The sequence below is a fragment of the Diabrotica virgifera genome, chromosome 7, assembly GCF_917563875.1.
Source record: "Diabrotica virgifera virgifera chromosome 7, PGI_DIABVI_V3a".
NCBI classification, from domain to species: Eukaryota; Metazoa; Arthropoda; class Insecta; order Coleoptera; family Chrysomelidae; genus Diabrotica; species Diabrotica virgifera.
In genome coordinates, this window is record NC_065449.1 from 150,575,329 (window position 1) to 150,588,034 (window position 12,706).

Below are 12,706 nucleotides of genomic sequence, written 5' to 3' on the forward strand. Positions count from 1 at the left end.
AAATGGGAGCCCCATTTTTTATTGCAGATTTGAATTCTCTGCATAAAAATAAGCAACTTTTATTCGAAACATTTATTCGAATTATGGATAGATGGCGCTATATTCGGAAAAAACGATTAATGGAAATGGAAAATTAAATTAAAAAATGGCAAGCGCCCGCTAAAATGGAAAATTTTACTTAACTTTTTTTGGTTTTAGGACCTAATAATCACAACCCAATAGGTCCCCAAAGCGCTCGAGTGACTGCACATTTAGCATACTTTGCTCCCCTACCATTAAGTGGTGCAATAAAACAATAAACTTGGGTCTGGGCATATCAATATCTTGGGTGAGAAAAGAACGTGAAATATCACGTTTTGCCGTTTTGCCCATAAAGGGATTACAAAGTAATGATATTTGGCCCACCTTTACTTGATAGTATTTTCAATATTTTCTGTCTGTGTTGTTGCGCGGTCAAAGAAAGACAGAGTTTCCGTTTCAGTCTATCTTAGTTTTTAAAGGCGAAATGGCAGAAGAATTAAAACAACCTACTCCTCGAGAGTTTTTGACTGAGTTTATTGAACTTTATAGAAGTCATACGTGTTTGTGGCTCGTTAAGAGCAAAGATTACTCCGACAGAAATAAAAGAGATATTGCATATGCTGAGCTCGTAAAAAAATTCCAGGAGTTTGATTCATCGGCAGACCGAAATATCGTTATCAAAAAAATTAGTGCATTACGTACGGTGTATAAGAGAGAACTGTCAAAAGTTGTCAAATCGGAAAAATCCGGGACGGGCCAGGATGATGTGTATAAACCTAGTTTGTGGTACTTCGACCTTCTGCATTTTCTGAGAGACCAGGAATCTGCAAGACCTAGTAGGAGTACCATGAGTGATGGCAATCCAGAAACAGAACAATATGTAAGTAAAATCAAATTTTTTTAGGTACCTTTAACAAAATTTAGACTAGGGCGGATCTGTGAAAAACTATTCTATTTTTGGTATAATTAGTCTATTTTTGGATGTGAGAGGTGGCATTCGGATTTTTGCAGAAAAATTTAGGTGATAACTTCAATAATAATAATTGACTTATGCTGCCTTCCAAATATGCCCGAAACATTAATAAAAAAAAGTAAAATATTTAAAAATTACTAAAAATATGGATTTTTTTCTATTTTCTTTTCTTATAACTTTAAACCGATTCATTTTGGAGCAAAGTAGTAGCAAAATAAAATAAAGGTAATTAAATTTCCTGTGATATGCGCTGGTTAAAAATGTGTTAATAAAGGGGAACGGTGTAAAATGCAAAGTTTTGACGCATGTCAAAATTTTCAATGTGTTTTAAGGTACCTATTAATTTTTTTTCGAATCCTGAGAAAAGTCATACGTGTTATAATTCAGGAATTTTTGAAACCTATCAGATGTTGTAAATGTCCATGTGAGGAATAACTTCTACTAAAATGTAACCAAAAATTTTAGAAACTTTTTTATTTATCACGTTCTTCTTGTATTAAATTTGCAATTTGTGAAGATTTTTAATTTTGCTGCTAGGATATTCATTTTAGAGAAAAAATTAGAAATAAAAAATTGTATTAAATTAAAAACCTAAAATTTTAGCTATGGTAAGTTTAATTTCGTTAATTATTTATTGCAAAACAGCCTGCGAAACGTCCAAAATGGCCGTTTTTGCAATTGCATTATTTATTGTAAAAATAACTTTTTTATTCTTTAAGGCTGTAAAATTAAGATCTTTCAATTCTTAACATAAAAAATATTTGTAAAGCCCGATTGGTGAATTTGTTGCTTAGATATTACAAATTGTTTATTTCGAGAAGTCAAATATCGAAGGCTATAACTTTTTTGAAAAAAATCGTAGTGTTAATTAGATCCACTCTCCTGCTAAAGACTTATATTTTCATATTCTGATGTAAATAAATGCCTAAAACATTTTTCAACCTCTTATTTCGGGTTTGAAAATAAGGGCGCAAATTTCGTTATAAACATTTCCTGAAGCGGCCCCTGTACAGTACATCCCATTAGTTTCTAACTTGCAGATTACTGTTGCTGAAGAAAAAACGAAGATTTAAACCAAAATAAAAATTTTCTATGACCAACTTAAGCAGAGATAATTGTTTTTGTCAATCTAAGGGCCGGTTGTTCGAACGCTAATCAGCAATGATCACTATCAAATATTTAATTACTGTCACCAAAACTGTCAATGTCAACTTTTATTGGATTGCTGAAAACATAATTGATTAAAATTATGAGATTAGTTAATCAATTAACATAACAATTATTAACATAATTGATTAAGTAATTTCATATTATGTTTTCAGCAACCCAAACAAAGTTGACATTGACAGTTGGTGACAGTAATTAAATATTTGATAATGATCATTGTTGATTAGCGTTCGAACAACCAGCCCTTAGTGACTTTATTTATAACAAATAAAAAATATTTCACAGTCATTGACTGAAGATAGACTTATACAGGGTGTTTCATTGGGAAAGTAACATACGTTAACTGTAGAAAGAGGACACTTTGGCGGTTTCAAAATTACCATACCTACTCAATGGGTCTTCCTTCATTAATAACAGAGATACTGGGTGTTTTATCTATTTTGCCATTTTCTTATTTGGTTCATAACTTTTTAACCACACTGTATATTTATTTGATATTTGTCACGAAAATATTCTTTAAGGTGTACAATCAATTAATTTATTTACAATTGTAAAAAATCCAGGTCCGGATTAAAAAATATTGGAAAAATATCCCGACCCAAAAACAACACCCTGTATATTAAAATTTTTTTTTAAATATATTTTGCACATGAAAAAAAGGATAAAAAACTAAATTTAGTGATTTTTCTGGTAAATGATTTTTCTGGTAAAATTTTGAATTTGAATTCTGAAATTATGTGAATTGCGAGAGCTCGAAGTAAAAAAATTAAAATGTAACTTAATTTTAATTCATACCATTATTTAATCTAAACTGGTAAAATGTTAACATTTCAGTGTTTTTTTATTATGGCGACAAATTATTCATAAGAAATATTCACCTTTAATTAACGAATAAATAATGAAGAGTCCACAAAAAATACACAACTTTATGTATTCAACGAACTATCGTAAAAATTAAAAAAAAAACAGAAAAATTTTTCTGAAAAATAACTTACCAAAACTATAGTAATTGTTCAAAATGGCCACCACCTTGTTAAAGGCAAAATCTTGCTCATTTTGTTATTTATCTGGCTGACTTCCTAATCTCGTCAGGGTTATTCTTCATTTCTTGAAAGGCGTCTGGAATCCGGTCAAGAAGTTCTTCCCTATTATTTATTTCCTCGTTATAAACTTTGGATTTTAAATATTCCAAAGTTATTTTACAGCAAATTTTTTCTGTTTTTTTTTAATTTTTAAGATAGTCCGTTGATTAAAGTAATGTATTTTTTGTGGACCCTTTATTTATTATTCATTAATTAAAGGTGAATATTTGTTATGAATTATTTATCGCCATAATAATAAAAAAAAACACGGAAATGTTAACATTTTACCAATTTAGATTAAATAATGGTATTAATTAAAATTATGTCACATTTTAATTTTTTTACTTTGAGCTCTCGCAATTCAAAATTTTACCAGAAAAATCATTTTGCCGAAAATTAAGTGTTCCACTAAATTTAGTTTTTCATCCTCTTTTCAAATGCAAAATCCATTTTTAAAAAAATTACTGTACAGGGTGTTTTTTGGGTCGGAACATTTTTCCAATATTTTTTAATCCGGCCCTGGATTTTTTATAATTGTAGATAAATTAATTGATTGGACACTTTAAAGAATATTCGGTGTTAAATATAAAATAAATATACAGTGTGTTTAACAAGTTGTAAGTCGTATTTCAATTTTTTTTCTACTTCGAGCTCTCGAAATTCGTATAATTTCTGAATTCAAATTCAACATTTGACCAGAGAATTCATTTTGCCGAAAATTCAAAGTATACCACTAAATTTAGTTTTTATCCTCTTTTCAAATGCAAAATCTATTTTAAAAAAAATAATGTACAGGGTGTTGTTTTTGGGTCGGGATATTTTTCCAATATTTTTTAATCCGGACCTGGATTTTTTACAATTGTAAATAAATTACTTGATTGTACACCTCAAAGAATATTTGCGTGCCAAATATCAAATAAATATACAGTGTGGTTAAAAAGTTATGAACCAAATAAGAAAATATCTCGGCAAAATAGATAAAACACCCAGTATCTTTGATATTATTGAAGTAAGACCTATTAAGTATGGTATTTTTGAGACCGCCTAAGTGCCCTCTTTGAGTGTTACTTTCCCAATGAAACACCCTGTATTATCTTAAAATAAAAATTATTTTAATTTAAAATAAAATTACATTAAATTCTAAATTATTGTGTCGGTTGCCTATCACCTAACTTGTTCTGCAAAAATCGGAATGCCAGCTCTCACATCCACCTCAAAGTAGATCACCCATGGTATATTATAATAAGTACAGGTTGATAACAAAAAACATATTGAAGAACATCCCTGGGTCTCAAATGATCTTCTAGTTTACTTAATATACTTTTCACTAATTAACTATAAATGTCAAACCTTCAATGCAAATTTTTCTTGCCAAGGAACTGATCCCTCCCCGTTAAAATACGTACAGAACTTTTCTCGAACGGTTTTTGCTTGTTGTAAAACTTGACCTCCTGAACTTCTATCGAGATTGTGGAATTTATCGGGATGAGGCCTTGCACCTAGTTGCTTAGTACCATCGATAGTATCTTCTCGATCATAACTTTTAGGAGAGGAGTAATTACATGATTTTTTCATCAAGAAGTTGTGCAATGCACAGCAAGCAAGAACTAGTGATTCGATGGTTTTCACATTTAAGTTTATTGCAGTGTGAAAAATACGAAATCGTGAAGCTAAAATTCCAAAACTGTTCTCAACAACTCGCCGTGCCCTCGATATACGATAGTTGCATATTCTTCTCTCGTTATTAAGGGACTCCCGACCGTATGGCTTAATAAGATCAGGTCTTAATGCAAAGGCATCATCCCCGACAAAAACATATTCCAGGTCAAGATCAAAGCTAACTGGTTCGGGCCCAGGAATGTTTAATTGATGGTTTATAAGTTTTTCGTAGAAAAGAGTGTTATTGATCACACCTCCATCAGATATTCGACCGTTCGTTCCTACATCACACAGTATAAATTCGCAGTGAGCGTTTGCTATGGCCATCAAGACTATACTGTGTGTCTTTTTGTAGTTGAAGTAATAGGAACCACTATCCTTTGGTGGAACAATCCGGATATGTTTACCATCGACAGCGCCCAAACAATGAGGAAATTGCCACTTCTCTTCAAAATCTGAGGCAATTTTTAACCAGTCATCGGCAGTTTTAGGGAACTGAAAAACAAAAATCAATACAAATTTTAAATTACCAATTAAAATATAAATAAAAGTTTTAAATACAAATTGAATATAAATTTATATACAACGTATCTCAATCCATTTCCTCGACCACAACTGAAGAACTCTTTCTGTCACATGCCAAATATAGCCGTTCATATAGATCAGGCGGTATCTGTTTGAGTTGGGTAAATTGTATAGGATCTAAGTTTTTTGCTTTAATCGCTTCCAAATAATATTGTCCATTAACTCACGGTACAATATTGCAAAACCTCCAAATTTTAAAAAACCGTTTCCATTGACATGAAATCTGTCATACACATAGCTAACATGTCAAATAAATATAGTGATACTGGGCCGATGTGTGCTTTTGCCCAGGGGGTGACTTTCTCCCCTTCTCGGGGGTGAAAAAAATTACATTCAAAATAAGTCCAGAAATAGATAAACTGACTAATTCTAAGCAACTTAACTTTTGTTCTATAGAGTTTTTTTTTTCACTAAGGCAATACTTTTCGGGTTATTTACGACAATATGTTTAATTTTCAACAGAAAACCTCGTTTCTAGACGATTTTTCGCAAATAACTCAAAAAGAAAATATTTTATCGAAAAAAATATTCTTAGCAAAAATATATCCTATAAAAAACCAAATAAAAATATGTATATATGAAGTCTAGATACCCAGGGTCGCAGCTAATAAAAGGTGATTTCTTATTCGTCAAATTCAAAATCGAATATTTCGACGTGAAATAAACAAAAAAAAGCACTTTTTGGAAAAAGTGTTTAGCATCAAAAGTAAACAATTACGCTTAAAATAAAGTTGGTCTCTTTTTTTTGATAAACAAATCATCTCCTAATTAGCATCCCAAATGAAATTAATCGTTACCGCTTCACAAGTTACCTTACTTATGTATTGTTTATACCATCTGTAAGTTTCATCGGTTGAAAGTGATTATTTTTGAAAGGGCTTGAACAAGTCACTAATCACGTGTGCATGTAAATTTTGAAAAGCCATTTCTTAACCAATTGTTTTGTATAACAGAAAAATAAAAACCCAAAATATTCTTAAAAGAAAAATCTAAATTTTTTATTCTTTGAGATTTTTGGTATTTTTTCAAAAGTAAAGAAAACAATTGTTAACCCTTTACAACCAATTATTTTCAAAAATAAGCACTTTCAACTGATGAAACATACTAATAAGCAATAGGTACATAAGTAAAGTAACTTGTGAATCGGTGACGATTAGTTTCATTTGGCATGCTAAGTAAGAGGTGATTTTCACGATTTATTTTACCAAAAAAAGGGATCACTTTATTTTGAGCGTACATGGAGCTTACTTTTGATGATTCGTGAAACTTTTTTAAAAAACAAAATATAAAGATTTCTTAAACGCTTTACAATAGTTCTATTGAGTTTCCCCCGAAAAGTGCTTCATTTGTTGGTTATTTCGCGTTGAAATTTTCGATTTGGAATTTGACGAATATGAATCTACTTTTCATTAACTATAACTCTGCTTCTTCTGGGTCTACAGACTTCATACATACATTTTTATTTAAATTTTTTACAAGCTATATTTTTTGCTAAGAATGTTTTTTTCGATAAAATATATCATTTATATATAATCGATAAAATATATATTTATTATAATTTATTATAATAAATATACATATTCACTTACAAATAACTCGAAAAGTATTTGACTTGGTGAAAAAACTATATAGAACAAAAGTTGCTTAGTCAGTTTATCCATTTCTGCCCACGCATCGGCCCAAGCATCAGTTTATTTCTTTGACATGTAAGCTACTATGTGTATGACAAATTTCATGTCAATCCAAGCGTTTCGTTAAAATTTGGAGCAAAAACCGTGTGTAAATGGACTATTTATTAAAAATGATACTACGAGTATTATCACTATGCGTATGCTTCAAAAGGTGGGCTAAATTTATTATTAAACAATTTGTGAAAAAAAAATACTTGAAAATTCAATTTTTTTCTCCTTTTCATTGCTATATCTCGGATGATACAGCCTTTTTAAATTTTAAAAATTTTCTACAAGGTCAAGTATGATTTACCCAAATGAGGGTATTTTGGAACAGATACCGCCTGCTCTAATAAGTTTAGTGGAAACTGATAATGTTGTTTTATTTCGAACAGGAGGATTCAGAACATATGCATCTACCCCATTCCCAAGAAGGAGAGGTGGCTCTTCCAATGTCAGGTGATGATAGATGTAGCACGTCACCATCACCAAACGCTAAGTCTAAAAAAAAAAGATGCTGAGTTCGGCAGATGAGGTGATAGAGCTAGCGGGAGAGCGGCTAAAAAATATTCATCCTGATGATGAGTTCGAAGCCTACGGAAAGTATGTAGCCCATAAGCTACGTTCCCTTAAACGAACCCAGGCCATATTCGCGAGAAAACTCATAAATGACGTGATTTTTGAGGGGGAGCTTGAAACACTCTCCAAAGATTATAAAGTAATGAACAGTCAGCCATATAACCCCCAACTTTACCACCAACAACCCTACCCCCTACCCTACATCTCGGGAATGCCAGACCATCCTTGGCCTTTCAGTTCCAGTAACAATATTTTACAGCATCCAAACTCTGCCACACTTCCCTACCCCCAAACTTTCAACCGTGATACACCCGATGTATCCAACATGGCACTGCCTAATGATCCAACAAACTCTGCCACACTTCCCTACCCCCAAACTTTCAACCGTGATACACCCGATGTATCCAACATGGCACTGCCTAACGATCCAACAAACTCTCCCACACTTCCCTACCCCCAAACTTTCAACCGTGATACACCCGATGTATCCAACATGGCACTGCCTAACGATCCAACAAACAGTCCAAAACAACCCTGACCCCTGAACAACCAATATAAATTTCGACTAATCAATTGATAACAATGTTTCAAGCTTCTTTTCAAAGTTATCGGTGTAGTAGGACATTATTTTTCATATTCGATGATTTACTACTTTGTTCTATGATTATTGACTTTATATTGTATCTTTATGTTATCTTTTATTACGTTATGTACTTTTTTATGTTTTACGATTATTAGTTTTATAGTAGGGGAGGAAAGTAGGCTAAATTTGCAGTTACTCGAGCGTTATGGGGAACTACTGCGTTGTGAAGATTAGGTCATAAAACCAAATAAAGTTAAGTAAAATTTGTCATTTAAGTGGGGACTTTCCATTTTAATTTAAGTTTCCATTTCCAACAATCATTTTTTCCGTTTACAGCGCCATCTATGCATAATTTGAAAAAATGTTTCGAATAAAATTACTTATTTTTACGCCAGGAATCCAAATCTGCAATATAAAATGGGGGCTCCAATTTAATATTTTAAAGTAACCCCCCACCCCACCTCCGTGGGGGGTCATGTTTAGTGTCATTCGATAGATTTTTCAAAAATAATGAATACGTGTATTTTGCAGTTTTTCGGTCTGATGTTTATTTCGCGAAATATCGCGGGGTTCCTATTTGAAATTTTAAATTGACCCCCACCCCTCTCCGTGGGGGTCGTGTTTAGTATTATTCGATAAATACTTAAAAAATATTGAACACGATTTTTTAGTTGTTCGATCTGACGTTTATTTCTCGAAATATTCGCATTTATCTTGTGAAATTTTGTGACTCGCCCATATCCTTACGCCCCGCTCAAACTGGATTTTTGGATTTTTGAAATATACACTGTTCTGCATGTACTTAACTTACCTTATCTTAATCTGACGATTTCGAGTTTTTCTAAGGATAGATTTTTTTTCGGACCCCCGTTAACGAACTCCTCTGTATTAAAATCCAATATATGGTAGGGGTACATTTACAAGGTACAAGGTTTCTCCCCCTATGTTATAAACTGACGCGCTCGAGTAACTACAAAAATCCCCGCTTGGGCTCCCCTATCATTATAATGTATTATATTTCATTATTTTAAAAGAAAATAGAAAACTGTTCTGTATAGAAAAAAATGTTCTATAATAAATAACACATACCTGGATAAATTGTTGTAGTACTTTATAAATAGCTTCACAGGTTTCTGGGATTATTGAGCTCAGAGATGGTTTAGAAATGGCAGTTGAATATTCTATGTCCTTCAAGGTTCTTCCGGTGGCAAGGAATCGTAAGGTAGCTGAGAGTCTTTCGTGTGGGTATATCGCTTTTCTCATTAAAGTATCATGTTTCGTAATAAACGGAGAAACTAAGCTTAACAACTCATGATACGTCCCCTCGTCCATCTTCAAATAATTTCGCCAGTCGTTTGGCTCATTACTCAATTCTTGCATTAACTTCACATGAGAGAATTCCCTTCTCATTAGTAACCACTTGCGGCTCCACTTCGATCTGGGTTTTCGCGAGTTTTCCCTTTTCTTTACTACTAAACATCCGACTAATACTGACAGTAATACTTCCTCCATGGCTACGGCTTTACTGCGATCGATAGTTGTCAACAACGTTTAGGAATAATCTCGATAAATCACAGCAACATATGGCAGCGTCTAAACAACGTTTGTAACCCCAAAACATCAGTCCAGTTTAGTAAGGTACTAGTACACTTTAGAAAACCAAAAATAACAATTTTTTTCTCAGAACCTTTATTAAAAATGAATATAAAACGTTTTACATATTAATACCTAACTCTTATAGAGAACAAAAAATATATCTTTTATCATTTATGCACGTACACTAATATTGTAGAGGGCGCAAAAGTCGAGGCCTCGAAAAATGATGGCCAACAGTTAATCTCAGGATTGGAATATCCGAAATAAAAAAATCGTACAGCATTTGAAAAAGGAAGGTTTCTTACGTGACAATTTACCACAATTTGACCAAAAAATAAAAAATATAAATATTTTTTAACCATGAAAAACTAAAAAAAAAACGAGCGATTTTTTCACAAAAATTTTTCAGATTTCCGTAAAATCTTTTTTTGCGGAATTTTTCACTAAAGGTGGTAAATTGTCACGTAAAAAATCTTCCTTTTTCAAATGCCGTACGGCCTACAAGCACTAAAACTTCAGTCAAACAGTCAGAATTCGTGGTAAACAGTTGTTGGTAATAATCCGATACAACTTCTGGGAAGTAAGTACCTAATCGGACTCTTCGACTGTTATTTTTCAAGAAGCAGGTACCTGATCCCTTGATCACGCGTTTTTATTACTTTTTCTTTTGCGTAGACAGACGAATAGGAGGGAGTGTTGTATACAAATTAAAGTACGGTAATGGTACTTTTTAATAGTGATATAAAATACAGGGTATCCCATTTAAATTTTACTGAAAAAATAATGTACTTGAGTTTTAACTCACCCTTTATTAGATATAAAGTAAATTAGCAATATCAATCATTTTTAAAAATTTTGACAATAAATAAAAAAATATGGCATCAATAAACCATTGCCGTTGTGCTTATTTTTATTTATACAGTGAGTTAAACTTGTTACGATTTTCATATAAAATTGGTTATAACTTTGTAAATACCCTGTATAACATAAACAACCTTTATATTTTGAAAGTAACAGGATCTATTTGTTTAGGATTAAAACTAGTTGTAATTCATTGAAGGGTCTAAAAGGGTCTAGGTCCCCTCTTCAACTTGTTGTGGTCAACTTATCACAGCGTCTAAACAGCGTTTCAATCACAGCAACTTGTCATCACAACTAGTTGCTGTGACTTATCGCTGTGTTTAAACGATCCTTAAAGGGTCGTTTAAACACAGCGATAAATCAAACAACTTATCAAGGTGAATCGAGTTGTTGCAACTTATCATTGTGTGTAAACGGTGCATCGCACAACTTATCAAAGTTGGAGTTGGGTTGAAGGTGGTATCGCATTGAATCGCAGCGTCTAAACAGCGTTTCAACTTGTCATCACAACTAGTTGCTGTGACTTATCGTTGTGTTTAAACGACGCTTAATACCTACTAAAATATTTTTATATTTAAACTGTTGAAAAACATTTCAGGTAACCTAGTAAATACAAGATTTTAGCAATATAAGTAGGGTACCTACCTACAATACAATACAATGGGGTAAGGTTGTATCAACCATAATAAATTTATTTGAATTTGGACATTTGTCACGTACATTCTATGAAGTTTTATAATTCTATTGTATATACTAAAACTTAATATTATTGGCGTTGGGTGGTTTTATTTAAACATCGATGGTTCTTTCAATCTAATATTTATATCGAAGTCATCTTTTCTTAGTTTGGTTTTGTTCTTTGGAAGAGAATAATTGTTATCGTGTAGTTAGGTGCAGTAGTTGATTTTATAAATTTGCACATCAGATTGATTAATATTTTATTCTAATAACTCTTTATTTTAAAGCACTGCCAGGGCACTTTTAAGTGATCGCCAGACACCTTAATTTTTGACTTAGTGTATTTATCTGATGTGCTTGGTATAATATTGGAATTTAAGCATCTGTTTTGATATCTACAATATTTAAACCAGGTTATTTTCAATAAAATGTATATAGTCCAGGGTAATACCTAAGGTTTTTTCCATGACACTTTAAGAGCAAGGACACTGAAGCGTTTTTTCGACAAGTAATGCCTATAAGAGCAAATTGTAACTATTTCCTGCGTAGGATCTGGCGGCCATTTTTATTTATAAACAATTTAGTGTCAAAACACGGCATTTTTCCTTTTTTTTAAATCAATTGAAAACATTGAAACTTATGGGTTTTTAGTACAAACATCTTCGAGAGTATGGAAAAAGCTTTAAAATGAATTATTACAAAGTTTGATACACTCAATTGATACTCATACTTACTCAAGTTTAATATAATTGCGAAAAAGGTCAAAATTGCAAAAAAATTAATTTCGCATAACTATTGTAAAAATGAATGTACAGCTTTGAAATTATTGTCAAATGAGCGTTCTTTGGTGCTTAATATGTGACAAAAATTTCAAAGCGATTCATTCAATTGTTTAAATTTTATTCAAATTGTTTATCCCAGAGAGCATTTTTTTGCAATAACATGTCAGAAAAAAAATGATGTTAGGATCGACAATGAAAGAGCATGAGCTATATTTTCAACTTGGTTTAAAAAAGTAAATAAAAATGCATTTATTAGTAATAAATAATTATGCAAAAGTATCAATCTTTCCTTATAAACTTTATTTTTTTATAGAATAAATTATATATATTTATTACAATTTTTTATCAATTATATATAAATAATATTACTTATTAGTTGTGCATCTAAAACAGAGTAAAAAAATAGATTTTTTTAAAAAAGTTATTCAAAAAGTTTATAAGGAAAAATTGACGATACTCTTGCATAATTA

At 31.7% G+C, this 12,706-nt stretch overlaps 1 protein-coding gene across 1 annotated transcript; it reads left to right on the forward strand.

Annotated features, from left to right (window-relative positions):
- The first annotated feature begins 281 nt into the window (after positions 1-281).
- Positions 282-9,548, forward strand: LOC126888639 (uncharacterized). Its single transcript, XM_050656997.1, has 2 exons — positions 282-901; positions 7,672-9,548. The coding sequence occupies exons 1-2, from the start codon at positions 506-508 to the stop codon at positions 8,272-8,274; spliced, it is 999 nt and encodes a 332-aa protein (XP_050512954.1). The 5' UTR covers positions 282-505; the 3' UTR covers positions 8,275-9,548.
- The last annotated feature ends 3,158 nt before the right edge of the window (positions 9,549-12,706 follow it).

Excerpts from the sequence above, each read along its gene's own strand:
- LOC126888639 (XM_050656997.1), top strand. The coding sequence starts at position 506 with ATGGCAGAAGAATTAAAACAACCTACTCCTCGAGAGTTTTTGACTGAG. Across the intron at positions 902-7,671 it reads ATCCAGAAACAGAACAATAT|ATGCTGAGTTCGGCAGATGA; the intron begins GTAAGTAAAATC and ends TAAAAAAAAAAG.